At 39.3% G+C, this 22,900-nt stretch overlaps 1 protein-coding gene across 1 annotated transcript in view; it reads left to right on the top strand.

Annotated features, from left to right (window-relative positions):
- Positions 1 to 872: 872 nt before the first annotated feature.
- The window catches only part of MCCC1 (methylcrotonyl-CoA carboxylase subunit 1), a 64,484-nt gene continuing 42,456 nt past the window's right edge, over positions 873 to 22,900 (top strand). Inside the window, exons 1-7 of the mRNA XM_049775836.1 lie at positions 873 to 1,065; positions 3,865 to 3,911; positions 5,431 to 5,567; positions 7,268 to 7,363; positions 10,395 to 10,516; positions 11,503 to 11,650; positions 11,730 to 11,851. Coding sequence (XP_049631793.1) covers positions 977 to 1,065; positions 3,865 to 3,911; positions 5,431 to 5,567; positions 7,268 to 7,363; positions 10,395 to 10,516; positions 11,503 to 11,650; positions 11,730 to 11,851 — 761 coding nt within the window. The 5' untranslated portion in view covers positions 873 to 976. The remainder of the gene's footprint in view (positions 1,066 to 3,864; positions 3,912 to 5,430; positions 5,568 to 7,267; positions 7,364 to 10,394; positions 10,517 to 11,502; positions 11,651 to 11,729; positions 11,852 to 22,900) is intronic.

Here is a 22,900-nt window from a genome sequence, read left to right as displayed (position 1 = left end):
AAAAAATGCTACCCATCATTTTATCACCAGGGAGATACAAAGCAAAACAACGATATATCATCTCACACTACCGAGACAGAACACATCATAAAGAACAAGAACAACCAGTGCTACATGTAAAGAGGAAGAAAAGGACTCTTCACTGCTGGTGGAAAACGTTGACTGATTCATCTCTTTTTGGAAATCAATATGGACATTCTACAAAAAACAAGATATTGATTGAACTTCCAAATGACCCAGCAATAAGGACACTGGGAATATATTCTAGGGCCCCCAAAAAACACAAAGCAGAAAAGGCATCTGCACTCCTATGTTTATCGCAGCCAAATCACAATAGTCAGAATCAGGAAACAACCCAAGTGCTCAAGAATAAACACAAGAGTGGTTAAAGGAACAATAACACATCAACACAATAGAATAATATGCAGCTGTTAGGGGGAAATGTAGTCATGGATTTTAGGGGGTTGTCCCCCAAATCCCATTCATTTTGGAACACACTCGAGAATTTTGCAGTTCAACAGTCCTTTGACTTTCCACGATTCTAGCTCCTCACTTCCCCCGAGGTTGTAATGCTAGAGGTCAAGGAACAGGTTTCTTCTCCCGGATACCACAGGAAAATGCCCCATTGGGACAAGAAGAGAAACAACAATCCCAAACTAAGATCCTACAGAGCTTGCGCAACCTGTAGGCCACTCCCCCAAGTAGGCGCGCAGTCAGTGTAGCTGCCCAGATAGGGGCCACACCTCCCCAGCACGCGACCCGATTGGCCAATCGCCGCCGCTGATTTCCTGCACTGCTCTCTGATTGGCTCTAGCGGTGACGCCCCCGTGGGTCTCTGGGCCAGCCCTATAACCTGGCTCCGACCAGGACGGTGGCCTCCGAAGGACAATAGACTGGCGGTGATCGGTACCGCTTAGTGAGTTGAAATATACAGCAAGGCCGCCCAAGAACTGGAAAGCCCCAAGGCTGCAGAGAAATGGCGGGGTCCCTTGCAGTGTCAGTGCTGCTGGTGGCGGCCGAGAAGAACCGGTGGCAGCGGGTCTCGAGCCTGCTCTTGCCGTCCAGGTAATGGCGGGTGGAAGGGCGATAAATTAGTGGCCGGGATGTCAGTGGAGGTGAAGGGACTCGTGCAAGCAAGGGATCCTGGGTGGAAGTCGAGATAGGTGGGGATGGATGCGAGAGGACTGAAAGATTGAGCCCCTTCCCCTTGCACATTTGGGGGTGGGCTTTTGGGGTTTAGGCCTTGGGAGGGAGACCTCTCCACATCCAGTCCTCTCCGCCCTTCCCCAAACCCACCCTTCAGCCCTTCGTTTTTCCATTTATTAGGAGAGGGAAAGGGGCTGGAGCTGGCCCACCCTCCCAGGCCCTTCACCTTTCTCTCTGGGGGCGAGAATTTTGCTCGTGGGCTTGTTTGGAGTGGGGGTATTGGCCACACCTGCACACCTGGCAGTGCTCAAGGATCACTCTTGATGGAATGGGGGGTCTAGATGGGTGTCAGGGATCTAACCCGGATCGGCTACTTGTAGGATGTGTCTAGTCGGTTGGACAATGTGTCCTTTCCTGTGCTATGCTTGTTCAGTTCCAATCATTTACTTCTTACCTCCACTGCATTCTCGGAGTGAGATCGGTTCTGGTGAAGTCCAAATGAGTCCACCACTGGATATGGGCCAGCAATAGAGCAACTCCAAAGCAGAGCATAAACTGTAAATGAGTTCAATACTTGCCCAACCTACACAAATAGTAAGGAATGGAGCCAGGACTCTGCGTCCCTTTCAGTTTAGCCATCTCCGTCCAATTTAAAGAAAGACTCTGGGGTGATTTTGTTTGTTTGGTTTGATTTGCTTGAGGATTCATTTGTTTTTTATTACTCATTGTTGGACTGAATCTTGCTAAGCAAATCTGGCCTCTCTACAAGAAAGCAGAGGAACTGTTTGATTTAAAGCTCTTTTCTCTAAGTTTGAAAAGCTGTTAGAAGATTAATTAGTCAATTGATTCCAGGTTAAGTTTCAATACATGCTTAAATTTTGGTGACTTTTTGGCTGTGCAGATACCCTCAGGCTTTCAAGTAGGCTTTGGGAAAAAAATTTTTTTGCCTCTACCTTGGTTTCCTTTTTACCGTATATTTTAGTGTAGAAGGGCACAGATTTGCCGTATAGATGCAGAGATTTCGGTTAGGTGTAGGAGCAAGCTTGGGCCTGTTTCTTAATATGTCTGTTTCAGTTTCTCACCTAAAAGGAGGTGTTAAGAGTATACTGGAGATAAGTTGGCACTGGGAAGTCACTTTAACAGAACTCTGTGCAAACAAGTCCATTCATATAGATATGGCTTTTGTAGGGTCTTCTTTTGGATTTTTGTTTTTATTTTTATTTTGTTTTTGTTTTTATTCTCCACATCACAGTGAATGCTTTGGATATTCAGTTACTCAGCTGTTCACCTTTGGTGAAAGCTTTTCTCTTCCTCCTGATTTTTCCTAGATTTCAGGGATTTTCAGGATGCTAATCAGATATGGTTTCTTGCTCTTCTCCCCCTTAATTCTTAGCTGTTGTGATAGTTTAGCTTCTTAATCTGTGGAACACAACTGTTATGGCATCATGTAACTGAATGTGGGGCTTGCAAATATTTTTAAATTGTGTTATAAAATTTTTTCTTCATGATTTTTTTACCAATAAATTTTGATTTTATATACCTGTATATATGGGGTTGCATAAAAATTTCTCAGGTGAAACTGGGGTGATTGCAGGAAGGAAGTCCTTGTAGGAACTGTTCTCCAAACCCCTCGATGTGAAACAGAATTTACAGTGCTTGTGACTAGAGTCACCCAGGCAAGGGGTCTCTCTGCCATACCAAAAAGACTGAACTGTAAAAGAGCTGATTGTCCTAACCAGAAGAAGTTACACAGAAGATATAGAAGAAGAAGGGGGAAAGAGTGGTCTGGGAATAATTATAGCATAAAAGAAATACAAATAAGGGATCTGGGAGATAACATAGGACTTACAGTGTAACCAAGAGGGGACATTGGGCCATTTGAGCACCTTGTTTAGTTTAAGGCCCCCAACAAATAAAAAGTAAATAAAAGAAAGTAATGGATTCTACCTTAAGATTCCTTAAGCAAGTCATTTACTTGTCCTTTTTCTTCATTTATTTTTTCTGTTTTTTGGGGGGCCACACCCATACCTAGAGACACTTAGGGTACACTCGGGGCTTTAAACAGGGATAGATGGTGGGGCTGGTTTGGGTGAAGGGGCTGTGAATGGACTAGATACTATGTGGTGCTGAGATTGAATATGGGTCTGCTGAGTGCAGAACAAATACCTTACCCTCTGTACTATCTCTCCAAAATCTTATTCTTTGGTATTTGACTTTTTCATTCAGAGAAGCTCATGAAAAGAAAATTAAGAAACACTGCTTTAAGGTGATTTTTCTGGGTCCGAAGCAACTGGAGGGGAAGTAGGAGGCATTCTTTTTGCTGCCCATGTTTAGTTTCATTTACTTCTCTAGGTTCAAACCTGTTTTATTCGAGAGTTGGAGCAACTGGTATTTTTCAAGTTTCAGTTTGATCAGCCTGTTTTATTTAATGCAATTTTGCAAGACAACAAAAGTATTAGAACTCTAAAAAAGTTTTTTTTTTCATGAAACTTTAGTTTTATGTGATGACCTTGTTTGGAAATAAGATTTGCTTTGGGTTTTAATGAGAGATTTGAATAAAAGTGGACTATATGATATTCAAGTGTCTGAACTTTCCAGTTACCTCTAGGCCTTAAGGTTGGCTCTAGTGGGATTTCTTTAATTTTGGATTCTTCTGGAAGAGCAATTACTGCTTTGCATATCCTATTAATTATTATCCTATTGGGATTCATTTTATAGGCAATGGGCATGGAACCAAAGAACGATGAAGTATGCAACAACAACAGGTAATAATAATTGTTTTATTTGGTTTTGATTAGGAATGTGAACTGAAAAGGAACATATTTACTCTCAATATATACATAATAGGACTTGTTTTTATGTACTTTTTAAGTTTGGGATTCTTAATGGTACTTTTCTCAGCTATTATGAATCATGGCTTTTACCTCTTTAATGTCAAATCTCTCTTGTTATTAAGTTTAAACTATGTTGGGAAATAACTGAAAGGTTTTGTATGTATATTGTTATTTCTATTTGATTCTCTGTAGTGTTTTGACTTAGAAAAGTATAACTATGACACACTATATCAGTGCTTTAAAACTATTGTTTTAAGGGGCTGGAGAGATAGCATGGAGGAAAGGTGTTTGCCTTTCATGCAGAAGGTCATTGGTTCCAATCCTGGCATCCCATATGGTCCTCTGAGCCTGCCAGAGTGATTTCTGAGCATAGAGCCAGGAGTAACCCCTGAGTGCTGCAGAGTGTGACCCCCCAAAAAAACAAAAAACAAACAAAATACTATTCTTTTAAGTAGCATGACCTTTTACAAAATATTTTTATATAAAAATTCCAAGTATAAAACATAAAGGAATAAATTCTAATAGGTTTCGCATATCCCTCTCCCACCAATCCTATACCCTCACATACTTTACCCCAGTAGCTTTATGGTCTGAGATTCTTTTTTTTTTTTATTTGATATATTTTCTATTTTCTTCTTTTTTTTTTAATATTTTATTTTTTATTTTTTTTTTGGTCTGAGATTCTTGGGCTTTATCATTGTAAGTATTCAGGCCCATAATTTTTCAGGAAAAAAATAACCATTGTAAATGTCAGGTAATATTTTTCTGTGTGAGGATGGATGGCAACGCATTTATATATAAATATAAAGCCTATCATTATGGCAGAGATCACTAAGCTGGTGAGTTAGTGAGCTGGTTTGATATGTATCTACATTGCAAGAAAACCACACAGTTACATGAATATAGAGAGAGGGCAATGCACAAAAACCAAGAGCTCAAGTTCTCGAGTGAGCTAACCTGGGTTCAAATCTTAGACCTGACATACATTCCCACCACCAACTCTTTTCTTTGATTCTAAAACTGGTAAATACCTGAAATATATTTCAAAATAATCTCTCTCTTCCTCTCTCTTTGTCATAGTTTCTTCACCTTTAAAGTGAGATCATGATAATTGCATCTGTTTCAAAAGATGACTATGAGTCTTTCAGCGCAAGACATTATTTTTTAAGCTATTATAGTTTGATCTTGGGCACAATCTTTTTTTCTTATTACTTTAAATTGAAAAAGCTGAACATTTAACCATTTTTATAGATAAGTGTGTCTTTAATTTCAGTGAAGAAGAAAGTGAGGCATTGTCTGGTAGTAATTACTATGTGGTTATTTTAGGCTTTTTATGCTGTTCCCCAAACAACTGTTTATCATTTGCTTAATATCATAGAATTTTATTTCTTCTTTTCCTTGTTTGCTCCCCAGTAACATGTATATGTAATTTTTATGGTGTTTTAAACAGGAAAACACATAACCAAGGTCCTTGTTGCAAACAGAGGAGAAATTGCCTGCAGGGTGATGCGAACAGCTAAAAAAATGGGAGTGCGGTCTGTGGCAGTTTATAGTGAAGCTGACAGAAATTCCATGCATGTAGACATGGTATGTTGTTAAAAATCAGAAGTCAATTTTTGTAAGTGATCCTATTTATTGTTTATTGATTATCTTTGTTTATGTTGATGATTTATATTGACAAGTGGTCAGAGTGTTTAAATAGATTTTTGTGGGGGAAGCACAAGTGGCTATGCTCAGGGGTTACTTCTGGTTATATGCTCAAGAATCATTCCTAGGCACAATATGGGGTACTGGAAATTGAACCCAGGTTGGCTGCATGTAAGTTAAGCACCCAGTCTGCTGTACTATCATTCTGGCTCCAGTAGTGTTTAAATTGATTAAATTCTAAACACCACAGTGATTATTTCTCTGGGACACAATTTATAAGCAGAATTTTAGTGGTTTTCTTTCTTTTAATTTTTGGGCAACACCTAGTAATTGTCAGGGGATCATGCTGTGCCAAGAACTGAACTCAGAGCCCCTATATAAGCCATTGCTTCATCAAGTATCTCCCTGCTACCTTCTTTTTAACAGAGGCTTCATGATTTTTTTTTATATTTTATTTAAACACCTTAATTACATACATGATTACGTTTGGGTTTCAGTCATGTATAGAACACCACCCATCACCAGTGCAACATTCCCATCACCAATGTCCCAAATCTCCCTCCTCCCCACCCAACCCCCACCTGTACTCTAGACAGGCTTTCTATAACCCTCATACGTTCTCATTATTAGGATAGTTCAAAATGTAGTTATTTCTCTAACTAAACTCATCCCTGTTTGTGGTGAGCTTCATGAGGTGAGCTGTAACTTCCAGCCCTTCTCTCTTTTGTGTCTGAAATTATTATTGCAAGAATATCTTTCATTTTTCTTAAAACCCATAAATGAGTGAGACCATTCTGCGTTTTTCTCTCTCTCTCTGACTTATTTCACTCAGCATAATAGATTCCGTGTACATCCATGTATAGGAAAATTTCATGACTTCATCTCTCCTGACAGCTGCATAATATTCCATTGTGTATATGTACCACCGTTTCTTTAGCCATTCATCTGTTGAAGGGCATTTTGGTTGTTTTCAGAGTCTTGCTATGGTAAATAGTGCTGCAATGAATATAGGTGTAAGGAAGGGATTTTTGTATTGTATTTTTGTGTTCCTAGGCTTCATGATTTTTAACTGTCTTATTAATGTTTTAGGCACACCAGGGTACTATACCCTACCTACCACCAACATCATTCAACCATTGTTCCTAGGTCCCTTCCTGTGAGTTCATACCCCTAACCCCAGACCACCAGGCACTTGGTTCTGTTGACAGAATCCAAGGGTTTGTTCCCATCAATCACCCTGGTGTGTGATTTATATCCAGTGCTGGGAGGGCCAGAGAGATAGTACAGGGCTTTCCTTGCAAATGACTGCCTTGGATTTGATCCCTGGCATGGCAGCACAACACATATGATTGCCCAAGCACTACCAGGAGTGATCTCTGAGTACAAAGCCAGGTAAGCACAGTACCTTAGCAAAACTGGGTGTTGTACAAACAAACAAAAATATTAAGTACTTCATCCTCTTCATATACTGGTTTTTATGCCTTAGGCCTGAGCTGTTGCTGCTTTTTCTCAGTTCTGGCATTGCTTTTGGAAAGTCAGCATTTTTATTTTACTATAAAGTAATCCTGAAGCTGTTCTAGTTAGAATCCTAGTGTGTGCTAGCTAAATAGACTTTGAAATCTGTTCTATTTCTTAAACAGGCAGATGAAGCTTATTCCATTGGCCCTGCTCCCTCTCAACAGAGTTACCTTTCTATGGAGAAAATTATTAATGTGGCCAAGGTTTCTGCAGCACAGGTAAGTGCTGGAAAGGGATGCACAATGCAGTAGAATGGTTTAGTGCAATTTCCACAGAATAACTTATGAGTTACAGAAATCACTTTCTCTTTTAGCTATTTACAAGGTGTTTTTATTTGGTTAATGGACTATTGTAAATGATTCATGGTCCTTTATATGCCTTCTTATTAAATTCTCCACACGTTAGACATCTTGGGAAATAGGTGGAGGGAGAGCTCAGTTATAAATTAAAATTGAGAATTAACCTTTCTACTGTCAAAACCAGATCCTTTGTGGACACTAGATGGCGCTCTAACTTGCAAGGTAAAAGTCAAGAAGTCATTTTTCCTCTTCATACTCTAGAACAGGGATTTTCAAACTGTGACCTGTGGGCCACTTGGGAACATTTATCCAGCATGCCAGGTGTTTTTGCCACCATTTTCCACCATTAGCAGTTGACTCATTCCGGGCCCACAGTGTACATGTGTGGGATGTGCACCGCACTCCTACCCCTTCCTATTCTGTCTCTAAACATCTCTCTCAGTCTTGGGCAGGATCCTCAAACTACTTCCTATCAAAAGTAGTCCCATAGTTCCCATTGAAATACTGATAAGTTTGTTGATTTAACCATTTGTTATCGAGGGTTTTTGTTTGTTTGTTTTTACTTCAAAATAAGAAGTAGTGTGCAGTGTACATAGGAATTTGTTCCTAGTTTTGTTTGGTTGGTTGGTTGGTTGGGTTTTGGGTTACACCCAGCCGTGCTCAGGGGTTACTCCTGGCTATGCACTCAAAAATAGCCCCTGGCAGGCACGGGGGACCATATGGGATGCCGGGATTCGAACCACCATCTGTCATGGGTTGGCTGTATACAAGGCAAATGCCCTACCTCTGCACTATCTTTCCGGCCCCCATAGTTATTTTTGTTTTGTTTTGTTTTGCTTCTTGGGCCACACCGAGTGATGCTCAGGGATTACTCCTGGCTATGCGCTCAGAAATCGCTCCTGGCTTTGAGGACCACATGGGATGCTGGGGATCTAACCAAGGTCTGTCCCGTCCTAGGCTAGTGCGGGCAAGGCAGTCGCTCTGGTCCCCATAGTTATTTTTTTTTTTAACTATAGTCTGGCCCTCCTACGATCTGAGGGACAGTAACTTGCCCCTATTTAAGAAACTTGAGGACCCCTGTTCTAGAGCCTCACCTGCTTTCCACTATTCCAGGTTCAAAACTTAGAAACTTTGAAATTTTAAAATTCCATTTTTAAAACTTGTTATCACTTTTTTATCCTTCAAAATAAATAGGAATAACTCATGTTAAATCTTTTTCTTACTCATGTCTCCAAAAGTAGTTCTCGTTTAAATTTGGGGCGGGGGGGGGGGGCGTAGCGTAGGGAATGAAGCACACATTAGGCCACGGTCAGGGAACCAGGTGGTGCAGGGGATCAAACCTGGTGCTCCGGCATGTAAGAAGCATACACTCCAGCCCTTTGAGCTATATACCCAGTCCCTTATGTATTTCTTTACTGTAACTACAGCTAACTTTTTTCCATCTTCTTTATGTACCATTTGGTTATATTGGTCCACTTACCTGAAATTCTCTTTCCCTCGTTCACTTTCTATATTTATTCTTTAAGAAGACATTCCCTGGTCTCCTATTCTGTGCCAATTTTTAAGCATGAGGGCCAGAAAGATAATTCAGTGGGTGCTTGCCATGCCTGGCACTGACTCAAGTATGATATCTGGCATCACCTTTGGTGTCCTGAGCACCATCAGGAGTGATACCAAAGTGCAAAGTCAGGAATAAGTCCTGAGCACTGCCATGTGCACCCTCAAATTGAAAAATAAAATTTAAATCTAAATGAAGCAAAATTAAGACACATTAATTCCTTCTCTGTGAAGCTCCACTACTAGACGAACAAGTAATAAACTTACACAAACAATATAATAATTAAGTGCTGAGCAGAATATAAAGTAAGACACAAAGATAAAGACCAGGAAGAGTACTCTCTTCATTCTAGAAAAGCCTTTATTCTCTCTTGAGCTTGTATCTAAATCTTTCTCCTTCCTCCTATATATTTTCCCAACGAATTTGTCTTAATTCAGTTAAAGAAAAAAAGATCGATTAGAGTGATCAGTGATCCAAGGAGGTGACATTTGAACAAAAGTCCTAAATGAATGGAAGGAGCCAATCATGTGACTTAAGAAACACTATAACATAAAAATTTATGCGTTTATGATGTTTGAGCATACATGACATGAAACTAGGACCTCTAGATATAAAATCAAATACTTTGAAGGTACATGATATTCAATGTCATCAATTTTTACTAATCAAAGTATGATCCATGGCATCATTTGAAAGCATTAGAAAAGCATTCTCTTAGGCTCCACTTTAACCTGGATGTAATTTATATTTTTATGTAAAATTTACATTGTTTTCCAGATCCTCAGTTGAAAGCAAAATTTGTCTCACTACTAGAAGAGAAAGATTCCAGGAATATTATTATATAGCACATAATAATATATAATATTATTGATATATGATTAATTATATAATAGGATTATTCCCCATCCTATTGGCAACTCATTGGTCCCACTACTCAACAGTGGGATGTTGGTACATTATATTAGGGAACAAAAAGGTTTTGTTTGATAAACTCCACATGACTTCTTGAACCAGGACCTGAGGCCACTGGATATGGCACAAAACAAAACAAAACAAAACAAAAAAACAAGAAATAATAAAACAGATTCTTATGGATCAGCCTGATTCCTTATATTATTATGGTTTTTTTCTCTGAAGAACCTTCTTTTTTGAGTGAAAATCTACTGCTTAGGGGTTACTCCTGTACACTACACTCAGTAATCACTCCTGGCAGGTTCAAGGAACAGTATGGGATGCCAGAGATTAAACTGGGTCAGTCATGTCAAGGCAAGTGCCCTACCTCTGTACTATTGCTCCAGCCCTAGGCCAGCTTTATATAGACACATTAAACAGAGATGACCATTTGCTTTAGTGGGAACTAGGCTAAGTTTATCTCTCAATTCTCTGTTTTAGGCTATCCATCCAGGATATGGTTTTCTCTCTGAAAACATGGAGTTTGCTGAACTATGTAAGCAAGAAGGAATTATTTTTATTGGTCCTCCTTCATCTGCAATTAGAGATATGGGTATAAAGAGGTGAGCTTATGTCTTTTTAAGTATAAAGTCAAACTTGTTTTATCTATGATAATTATACCCTTGTGTTATGTGACATAACTTACTTAAATATCTGTCACTCCAGTGAGTTGTAGAAAAAATTCAACTATGTTTCTAGTCAATATATTCATTAGGTGATAGATATAATACAGTAGATAGGGCAATTGGCTTGCAAACAGCCTATCTTTGTTTGATTCCCAGCACCATATAGATTTGTCAAGCACATTCTGACCCCTCCCTCCACAAAAAGTATGTTTAGTAATTTTGAGAGAGAATAAAGACATACAATTGTTTTGAAGTGGAGAAAATGTAAGATTTTAAATATCTTAATATTTATGTATTTATTTATTTATTTGTTTATTTATTATCTCAGACTGTAACCCTTTATCTATGGAATGTTTTATTTTTAAAGTTCCATTGTGCGGGCCTGAGAGCTAGTACAGCACTTAACTTTGTAAGCAGCCAACCTGCTTCATCAGTGGCAACACATATAGCACCCCCAGTTCACCACCAGGGGTCACTCCTGAGCACAGAGCCAGGAAATGCTCTCGAGCACTTCAACTGCACTTCAACTGCAGTCCCTAGCACTCCACCCAATCCCCATAGTTCAGGTGTTGAATTAATGCCCCTATCCAACTTAGATCCCCTGTACCACATGGCCCTCAAACACCACCAGATGCTTCAGAAGCCCCCAGCTTCTGTTGCTGGAGGATTCTAGTTTCATTAGGGCTTGAGCAACACAAATCCTTCGGCCTAAGCATCAACTAAAAAGGCATCAGAGGTGTGGCCTTTAGTGCCCTCATGATCATCACTTGGAAGACCCACCACCACCACCACACACACACACACACACACACATGATGTGTATAGGTTGGGCTGTACTTGGGTTTCTTTGGGATGAAATAATTCATTGAAATGAGATTTTATTATTTTATTATTTTTAATTATTGTTGTCTTATATTCTAAAGCACATCAAAATCCATAATGGCCGCTGCTGGGGTCCCTGTTGTGGAAGGTTATCATGGTGAGGACCAGTCAGACCAGTGCCTGAAAGAGCATGCTGGGAGAATTGGCTATCCCGTCATGATTAAAGCTGTCCGTGGAGGAGGAGGGAAAGTAAGATTGTGTACGCTGTGTTTTCCATTCCAGGCTTGTCTCCTTGGTTCAGTTTTTGATAATTCTCTATCCATCTTAGGGCATGAGGATTGCCAGATCTGAAAAGGAATTTCAAGAACAGTTAGAATCAGCACGGAGAGAGGCTAAGAAGTCTTTCAATGATGATGCTATGCTGATTGAGAAGTTTGTGGACACACCAAGGTATGTTCAGCTTCTTTTCCCTATGATCTTTCTAAATTACAATGCACGTGCAAAATGCACACTATACAAAATATAAATTTTTGTTTTTGGTTTGTCTTGTTTTTGTTTTGAGGACACACCTGGCAGTGGTCAGGGGTTACATTTGCCTTGCTTGGAGGTCACTCCCAGAAGTTACATAGGGGACCACGTGGTTCTGGGAATTGAACTCAGGCTTTCTGCATGTAAACCACGTTCTCAGCCTATTGAACTTTCTCTGCCCTAAATATAAAGTTGTAATAGTATGCAAGTGCAGTAGCTTTTCTCATTCCACCTCCTGATCTAACCACTGATTAAAAGATAGTAATGTAAATACTGATTATATTTCTAGGCATTTTTTATTGAAATAGAGATATTTATACATATACATATAGAATAACAGAATCTTATATGCTAGCATATTTTAGGCATCTTACCAGATCAGTAACTATAAATCTGCCTCATTTGTCAATTACTTTTAATAGTCCCATTATATTGAGATTTTATTAATTTAATCTATTTCTTATTGATACTATTTAGAGTATCTTTATTTGAAAAATTAGACTATTAAAGAACACTATAGATGCTTAGAAAATGAAGTTATCCAAATTAAAATGTAACCGTAAGTTAAATTAAATAATAAAAAATTAAATAATAAAAATAACATCTGTCTTCCATTGCACTTATATTTTGTGTCAGATTCAGTTATTTCTCAGACACTACATAAATTTTCTCTCTTTCTTTAATTGAGTTTTTGGGGGGACAGGGAGAGAAACACACTTGACAACACTCAAGGCTTACTTCTGGCTCTGAGCTCATGGTTGGGGACTATATTGGGTACCAGGGATCAAACCTGAGTTGGCCATGTGCAATGCAAGACCTTACTGTACTGTACTATCTTTGTTGCTCCCCTAATTTTGTTATGATTCTTACAGTAGTCCTATTGGTAGATTCTGTTCCCACTTTGCTATCCAGGCCACAGAGCAGGAAAGTAGCTCATTACTTGTCTGAGGTCTCCCAGATAGGTAGTTGTATAGCATTTGGACTCCAGAATTCACATGCTAAAACCACTGAACTATATTTACTAGACTGCTTCTCTCAGATATCATTAGACCAAATATCCTGTAATGCTCTGTCTTTTTATTTTTAATTTGTTTCTTAAACTTGCACAAAATATAAATGCAATGGAAGACAGATGTTATTTTTATTTTTGATTATGTGATCTCATAGATTTTGTGATAAGCCAAGTTATTTTATAAGGAGTCATTCATGCAGGAACCATGACCAAAGAGAGATCTACTTTGAAGGTTATCAAAGGGAAACTTCAGCTTCTTCCCTGGCTGGATCCTCTTCCAAGATCCTAGGTCTGACTTTATATTACCTAGCTTAGAAAGGACTCAAACTGGTTTTGTTTAGGGATACTAAACTTAGAACTGTCCTTGAGCATGGCATGACAAATTAAATTCATTTAGGGTTCATGTACAAGAAGAAAGATATTCACAATAATCCAGTTGATAGAGTACATCCAGCTTAAGGGAGACATAAGGAAAAGAAAGAAAGAGGAGGATCTGAGGTCGACACAGACTCCCTCCCTTCATGGCATCTTTCAGAACACATAGACTGGCTGTTCACTTTGGCATCCTCTTGAGCTAAACTTGTGGAGATGTCAACTAGCTCTTTCAGCTTCTGTAACCCAACGCCTGCAACATTTTTTGAAGATGTAAATTCTTTCCTTGTGAAATGTTAAGCTATTTATTACCTCACGTTATAATTTAATCCCCCAGTAGTTGGCACACACAGGGAAATGAAGAACGTGTGAATATATCTCTCTTAATTTTTCCCAATCTATTATTTGGCATAGTATTTATTCAAACCATTATCAATAATTGTTTTTAATACATATAGTAATATAGAAGTAATATGAACATGGCAGAAACCTGCAATATACAATATATAGAGATAAAACTCACAAAGCATTCTCCTTATATATAAACATTTCTATATATTTCCATGGTTTTTTGTTTGTTTGTTTGGTTGGTTTTCTTTTATGTTTTTGGACCATACCAGCAATGCTCAGGGTTTACTCCTAGCTCTGCACTCAGAAATCACTTTTGGTAGTGCTCAGGAGACCATATGGGATTCTGGACATTGAACCAGAGTCAGCAGAATGAAAGGCAAGCATTTTACTTCCCCTGTTACCTCTCTGGTCCCACATTTCTATATATTTCTATTTTATATTTTCTAATACTTTAAAATATGGTTTATATGATCATAATAGCTACATGTCATAATCATGCTATATTTACTATCTACATAATAATTGGTACTTTTTTGTTTGTTTTTTAGTTTTGCTTTTCAAAAAAATCTTTATTTAATCACGATAGTTGAATAATACAAAATAAATAGAAACATGTTTGTAGTTGGGTTTCAGTCATAAAATGTACAACCCCCTTCACCGCCACTGATGTCCTCCATTTCCTTCTTCTCCACTCCCTGCCTGTCTTCAAGACAGGCATTCTATTTCTTTTCTTTTCTTTTCTTTTTGATTTTTGGGCCACATCCAGTGATGCTCAGGAGTTACTCCTGGCTATGCACTCAGAAATTGCTCCTGGCTTGGGAAACCATATGGGACGCAGGGTTATTGAACAGTGGTCCGTCCAAGACTAGTGCAGGCAAGGCAGATGCCTTACCGCTTGCGTCACCACTTCGACACTCTATTTCTCTCTCTTACTATTATTGTCCTAGTAGTTCTTTTTTTGTTTTTGTTTGTTTGTTGGTTGGTTTGTTTGGGTCACACCTGGCAGCCTCAGGGGTTCCTCCTGGCTCTATGCTCAGAAATCGCTCTTGGCAGGCACAGGGGACCATGTGGGATGTCGGGATTCGAACCACTGTCCTTCTGCATGCCAGGCAATTACCCTACCTCCGTGCTATCTTTCCAGCCCAGTCCTAATAGTTCTTAATGTTGTTATTTCTCTAACTACACTCACCGCTCTTTGTTGGAAGCTTCATATCGTGGCCAGTCCTTCCAGCCCTCATCACTATTGTCTCTGAGTATTATTACAATCATATCTTTTATTTTTCTTAAATAACACAAATGAGTGAGACTATTCTTTGTCTATCTCTCTCTCTAACTTATTTCACTCAGTATAATAGTTTCCATGTCTATACATGTATAGGAAAATTTTATGACTTCATTTTTCCTAACAGCTGCATAGTATTCCATTATGTATTCCACAATTTCTTTAGCTACTCATCTGTTGTTGAGTATTTGATTTGTTTCCAGATTCTGGCTATTGTAAATAGAGCTGAAGTGAACATAGGTGTGCAGAGAACATTTTTGTATTGTGTTTTTGTGTTCCTAGGTATATCCCTAGGAGTGGTATTGCTGGATCATATGGAGTTCAAGTTCCAGTAATCTGTACTTCTTCTTTGAAGAGGTTTCTGTTCATTTCTTCTCCCCACTTTCTGATGGGGTTAGAATGTTTTTCTCTTGTTAAGTTCTGTCAGTACCGTGTATATCTTAGATATTAGCCCCTTTATCTGATGGGTATTGGGTGAATAGTTTCTCCCATTCTGTGGGTGGCCTTTGTGTCCACATCACTGGTTCCTTTGAGGTGCAGAAGCTTCTCATTTTAATGTAGTCCCTTGTTTAGCTCTGCTTCTACTTGTTTGGTAGTTTTGCTTTTTGGACCATATTTCACACTTTAGGACAAGAAGAAAAGAAACAAAAACTTTTTTTTTTGGTTTTTGGGCCACAGCCTCATTTATACTGGGCCTTCTGAGGTTTTTTTTGTTTGTTTGTTTGTTTTGTGTTGTTTTTGTTTGTTTGTTTTTTGGGTCACACCTGGCAGTGCTCAGGGATTGCTCCTGGTTCTATACTCAGAAATCGCTCCTGGCAGGCTCGGGGGACCATATTGGATCCCGGGATTCGAACCACTATCCTTCTGTATGCAAGGCAAATGCCTCACCTCCATGCTATCTCTCCAGCCCCCTGTTTTGGGTTTTAATGTTTGTTTTGTTTTGGGGCCACACCCAGCAGCACACAGGGGTTACTCCTGGCTCTGTACTCAGAAATCACTCCTGGCAGGCTTGGAGAACCAAATGGGATGCCAGGGGTCAAACCCAAGTCTGTCCGGGGTCAGCTGCATGCAAGGCAAATGCCCTACCACTGTGCTACCACTCCGGCACAAAAAAATTTTTGAATCATGCTTAGAATAGTTTCTTCTTTCTAAAAAAAAAAAGCTACCATGTCAAGGCAAACTTTGCTAGAGCCTTTTTTATTTCAGGGAAAGGATCTTTATCCAACCCTCAATCTCTTTAGTTTCACTTAAGGGAGAAGAAAAAAAATTAAATGAAAATAGGAAACACACACACAAATAGAAAATACTTTTAAAGCACAAGAGTACATACCCACTTGAGAGATTGGAATTTGTAAATAAGGTTATACTCCATCCCTCCTCCCTACTACTAGATCTATCAGGACTAGATCTATAATTACAGTGGTGTGCATCTAGAAGAGGTAGAATAAGTGGAAGAGAAGGTAAAGAAAAGGATGCTCAAAGATTTATTGATTTTCTTCGCTCCAACACAATGCAGTCAATAAATATAGCCAAATTAACATAAAACCCCATTAGGCAAACTGGCATTCTATTATGTGAAACTGACCTAAAAAAATTAGAAGAGGAGCCAGAGCGGTAGCACAGTGGGGAAGGTGTTTGCCTTGTACATGGCCAATATTGGTTCAGTTCCCCATATCCCATATGATCCCTTGATCCTGGTAGGTGTAAATTATTTTGAGTACCACTGGGTGTGGCATCAAAACAAAACAAAACAAAACAAATTAGAAGATATATTAAGGATAAGAAAAAGTTGAGTCTATACTTAGGGTTTTCTGTTTGCTTCGGGGGCCACACCTAGCAGTGCTCAGAGTTTACTCCTGGCTCCGTGCTCAGAAATTAAAATTCAACCCTGGTCAACCCTATGGAAGGCAGATGCCTTCCATACTCTCCTATCTTTCTGACCCCAGGAAAAAAAAAAGAGTCTGAAGCAAGTATCTGGCACCAATTTAGGAATAATTAGATATGGAGTTTAAAGTAGCTTTAATATATTCAATATGTTTTTGAACAAGTGAGCAACATGCAAGCACATAGTTTAGGAAACAAAGGTAGAAATTCTTTTTTTTTTTAATTTATTTAAACACCTTAATTACATACATGATTGTGTTTGGGTTTCAGTCATGTAAAGAACACCACCCATCACCAGTGCAACATTCCCATCACCAATGTCCCAAGTCTCCCTTCGCCCCACCCGACCCCCGCCTGTACTCTAGACAGGCTCTCCATTTTCCTCATACATTCTCATTATTAGGACAGTTCAAAATGTAGTTATTTCCCTAACTAAACTCATCACTCTTTGTGGTGAGCTTCCTGAGGTGAGTTGGAACTTCCAGCTCTTTTCTCTTTTGTGTCTGAAAATTATTATTACAAGGGTGTCTTTCATTTTTCTTAAAACCCATAGATGAGTGAGACCATTCTGCGTTTTTCTCTCTCTCTCTGACTTATTTCACTCAGCATAATAGATTCCGTGTACATCCATGTATAGGAAAATTTCATGACTTCATCTCTCCAGACAGCTGCATAATATTCCATTGTGTATATGTACCACAGTTTCTTTAGCCATTCGTCTGTTGAAGGGCATCTTGGTTGTTTCCAGAGTCTTGCTATGGTAAATAGTGCTGCAATGAATATAGGTGTAAGGAAGGGGTTTTTGTATTGTATTTTTGTGTTCCTAGGGTATATTTCTAGGAGTGGTATAGCTGGATCGTATGGGAGCTCGATTTCCAGTTTTTGGAGGAATCTCCATATTGCTTTCCATAAAGGTTGAACTAGACGGCATTCCCACCAGCAGTGGATAAGAGTTCCTTTCTCTCCACATCCCCACCAACACTGTTTATTCTCATTCTTTGTGATGTGTGATGTGATGTGCCATTCTCTGGGGTGTGAGGTGGTATCTCATCGTTGTTTTGATTTGCATCTCCCTGATGATTAGTGATGTGGAACATTTTTTCATGTGTCTTTTGGCCATGCGTATTTCTTCTTTGTCAAAGTGTCTGTTCATTTCTTCTCCCCATTTTTTGATGGGGTTATATGTTTTTTTCTTGTAAATTTCTGTCAGTGCCTTGTATATTTTGGAGATTAGCCCCTTATCTGATGGGTATTGGGTGAATAGTTTCTCCCACTCAGTGGGTGGCTCTTGTATCCTGGGCACTAGTTCCTTTGAGGTGCAGAAGCTTCTCAGCTTAATATATTCCCATCTGTTAATCTCTGCTTTCACTTGTTTGGAGAGTGCAGTTTCCTCCTTGAAGATGCCTGTAATGTCCTGGAGTGTTTTGCCTATGTGCTGTTCTATATATCTTATGGTTTGGGGGCTGATATCGAGGTCTTTAATCCATTTGGATTTTACCTTCGTACATGATGTTAGCTGGGGGTCTAAGTTCAATTTTTTGCAAGTGGCTATCCAATTGTGCCAACACCACTTGTTGAAGAGGCTTTCCTTGCTCCATTTAGGATTTCCTGCCCCTTTATCAAAACTTAGGTGGTTGTATCTCTGGGGAACATTTTCTGAGTATTCAAGCCTATTCCACTGATCTGAGGACCTATCCTTATTCCAATACCATGCTGTTTTGATAACTGTTGCTTTGTAGTACAGTTTAAAGTTGGGGAAAGTAATTCCTCCCATATTCTTTTTTCCAATGATTGCTTTAGCTATTTGAGGGTGTTTATTGTTCCAAATGAATTTCAAAAGTGTCTGATCCACTTCTTTGAAGAATGTCATGGGTATCTTTAGAGGGATGGCATTAAATCTGTATAATGCCTTGGGGAGTATTGCCATTTTGATGATGTTAATCCTGCCAATCCATGAGCAGGGTATGCGTTTCCATTTCCGTGTGTCCTCTCTTATTTCTTGGAGCAGAGTTTAATAGTTTTCTTTGTATAGGTCCTTCACATATTTAGTCAAGTTGATTCCAAGATATTTGAGTTTGTGTGGCACTATTGTGAATTGGGTTGTTTTCTTAATGTCCATTTCATCCTTATTACTATTGGTGTATAGAAAGGCCATTGATTTTTGTGTGTTAATTTTGTAGCCTGCCACCTTGCTATATGAGTCTATTGTTTCTAGAAGCTTTTTGATAGAGTCTTTAGGGTTTTCTAGGTAGAGTATCATGTCATCTGCGAACAGTGAGAGCTTGACTTCTTCCTTTCTTATCTGGATTCCCTTGATATCTTTTTCTTGCCTAATCGCTATAGCAAGTACTTCCAGTGCTATGTTGAATAGGAGTGGTGAGAGAGGACAGCCTTGTCTTGTGCCAGAATTTAGAGGGAAGGCTTTCAGTTTTTCTCCATTGAGGATAATATTTGCCACTGGCTTGTGGTAGATGGCCTTCACTATATTGAGAAAGGTTCCCTCCGTTCCCATCTTGCTGAAAGTTTTGATCAAGAATGGGTGTTGGACCTTATCAAATGCTTTCTCTGCATCTATTGATATGATCATATGGTTTTTATTTTTCTTGTTATTGATGTTGTGTATTATGTTGATAGATTTATGGATGTTAAACCAGCCTTGCATTCCTGGGATGAAACCTACTTGATCATAGTGGATGATCTTTTTAACGAGGCATTGAATCCTCTTTGCCAGGATTTTGTTGAGGATCTTTGCATCTGCATTCATCAGTGATATTGGTCTGTAATTTTCTTTTTTGGTAGCGTCTCTTTCTGGTTTAGGTATCAAGGTGATGTTGGCTTCATAAAAGCTATTTGGAAGTGTTTCTGTTTGTTCAAATTCATGAAAGAGTCTTGCCAAGATTGGCAGTAGTTCCTCTTGGAAAATTTGATAGAATTCATTAGTGAATCCATCTGGACCTGGGCTTTTGTTTTTCGGCAGACATTTGATTACTGTTTTAATTTCATCAATGGTGATGGGGGTGTTTAGATATGCTACATCCTCTTCCTTCAACCGTGGAAGATTATAAGAGTCCAAGAATTTATCCATTTCTTCCAGGTTCTCATTTTTAGTGGCGTAGAGTTTTTCAAAGTAGTTTCTGATTACCCTTTGAATCTCTGTCATATCAGTAGTGATCTCTCCTTTTTCATTCCTGATACGAGTTATCAAGTTTCTCTCTCTCTCTTTCTTTGTTAGGTTTGCCAGTGGTCTATCAATCTTGTTTATTTTTTCAAAGAACCAACTTCTGCTTTCGTTGATCTTTCGGATTGTTTTTTGAGTTTCCACTTCGTTGATTTCTGCTCTCAGCTTTGTAATTTCCTTCTGTCTTCCTATTCTTGGGTCCATTTGTTGAGCATTTTCTAGTTCTATTAGCTGTGTCATTAAGCTACTCAGGTAAGCTCCTTCTTCCTTCCTGATGTGTGCTTGCAAAGCTATAAATTTTCCTCTCAGTACTGCTTTTGCTGTGTCCCATAGGTTCTGAGAGTTTGTGTCTTTATTGTCATTTGTTTCCAGGAACCTTTTTATTTCCTCCTTGATTTCATCTCGGACCCACTGGTTATTGAGCATGAGGCTGTTTAACTTCCAGGTGTTAAAGTGTTTCTTCTGAGTCCCTTTGGAGTTCACAAATAATTTCAGAGCCTTGTGGTCAGCGAAGGTAGTCTGCAAAATTTCTATCCTCTTGATCTTATGGAGGTATGTTTTATGTGCCAGCATGTAGTCTATCCTGGATAATGTCCCATGTACATTGGAGAAGAATGTGTATCCAGGTTTCTGGGGATGGAGTGTCCTATATATATCCACTAGGCCTCTTTCTTCCATTTCTCTCCTCAGGTCTAGTATATTCTTGTTGGGTTTCAGTCTGGTTGACCTATCCAGTATTGACAAAGCCGTGTTAAGGTCCCCCACAATTATTGTGTTGTTGTTGATATTATTTTTCAGATTTGTCAACAGTTGTATTAAATATTTTGCTGGCCCCTCATTCGGTGCATATATGTTTAGGAGAGTGAATTCTTCCTGCTCTACGTACCCCTTGATTAATATAAAATGTCCATCTTTGTCCCTTACAACCTTCCTGAGTATAAAGTTTGCATTATCTGATATTAGTATGGCCACTCCAGCTTTTTTATGGGTGTTGTTTGCTTGGAAAATTTTTCTCCAGCCTTTTATTTTTTTTTTTTTATTTTTTTTTTTTTTGTGATTTTTTGGGTCACACCCGGCAGTGCTCAGGGGTTATTCCTGGCTCCGGGCTCAGAAATTGCTCCTGGCAGGCACGGGGGACCATATGGGATGCCGGGATTCAAACCGATGACCTCCTGCATGAAAGGCAAACGCCTTACCTCCATGCTATCTCTCCGGCCCAGCCTTTTATTTTGAGTCTATGTTTGTTCTGACTATTCAGGTGCGTTTCTTGTAGGCAGCAGAAGGTTGGATTGAGTTTTTTGATCCATTTAGCCACTCTGTGTCTCTTAACTGGTGCATTTAGTCCATTGACGTTGAGAGAAAGAATTGTCCTGGGATTTAACGCCATCTTTATTTCAAAATTTGGTGTGTCTTTTGGGTAGTCTTGTCTTAGATTAGGTCTTTCAGTTTTTCTCTTAAGACTGGTTTTGTGTCTGTGAAGTTTCTGGAGCTGTTTCTTTGTCTGTGAAGCCATGTATTCTTCCGTCAAACCGGAAAGTGAGTTTTGCTGGGTATAGTATTCTGGGTGAAGCATTCATTTCATTCAGTCTTGTCACAATATCCCACCACTGCTTTCTGGCATTGAGTGTTTCTGGTGACAGGTCTGCTGTAAATCTCAGGGAAGCTTGCTTGAACGTGATTTCCCCTTTTGATCTTGCTGTTTTCAGAATTTTGTCTCTATCTGTGGGATTTGTCATTGTGACTAGGATGTGTCTTGGGGTGGTTTTTCTGGTGTCTCTTTTGGTTGGTACTCTTCGGGCATGCAGGATTTGATCACATATATTCTTTAGCTCTGGAAGTTTCTCTTTAATGATGTTCTTGACCGTTGATTCTTCCTGGAAATTTTCTTCCTGGGTCTCTGGGACTCCAATGATTCTTAAGTTGTTTCTGTTGAGCTTATCATAGACTTCTATTTTCATCTGTTCCCATTCTTTGACTAATTTTTCCATTGTCTGCTCATTTGCTTTAAGTTTTTTGTCCAATCTCTCCTGCTGTATGGAATTGTTATGTATCTCATCTTCCACAGCACCAAGTCTATTCTCAGCTTCTGATACCCTGTCCCAGAGCTTATCCATTTTGTCATTCACTTCGTTTACTGACTTTTTCAGTTCTGTTAGTTGACATGTTTTTTCAGTTTGGAGTTTTGTGATTTCTGTCTTCATATTTTCTTGGTTCTTATTAGTGTTCTGTTCAACTCGATCCATGGTTTCTTGGAGTCTGTTGAGCATCTTCCATATTGCTAGTCTAAAGTCCTTATCTGAGAGGTTGATTAGTTGGTCAGTCATTATCTGGTCCTCAGAATTGTCATCTTCATTCTCTATGTCTGATGCTGGCCTGCGTTGTTTCCCCATTGTCACACTTGTTTGTGGGTTTTTCTACGTGTTGTGGTGGTATTCATTGTCTATATGATGCAGGCAGCACACTCCTCTGGCTCCTCCCTTTCTGGATGGGCTGACTTGCCTCTAAGGGAGGGGAGTCCTCCATGGATGAAGCCTCACACTGGGTCAAATCTTAGGCCCGAGCATGCAACAGAGAAGACAGTCCAGAGAGAAATGTTTGCTTCTGTGATATAGCACCGTTCTTAGTGTAATTTTTCCTTCTTGTTGCAATGGTGTTCTTTCCTTAGAAAAAGTGCACGGCCTTGTAGCGAAGTGGAGCGGCCGTGCTCCGCTGGAGCCTCTTTTTGCCCCACTCGCAAGAGTTTCACGCAAGAGGACAGTAGACAAACATAGACAGGTCACACTCACAGTTTTTCACAGTTGGGCCCCACTGGGCCGGTGTACTTTCGCGGATTTTCCCCACCTGGTGTCGCACACAGGGAGCTGGCTTTTGCAAAGCTTAGCCGGTTTTCAT

This window comes from Suncus etruscus, chromosome 6 (genome assembly GCF_024139225.1).
Source record: "Suncus etruscus isolate mSunEtr1 chromosome 6, mSunEtr1.pri.cur, whole genome shotgun sequence".
NCBI lineage: Eukaryota > Metazoa > Chordata > Mammalia > Eulipotyphla > Soricidae > Suncus > Suncus etruscus.
This window is presented reverse-complemented; position numbering and strand designations above follow the sequence as displayed.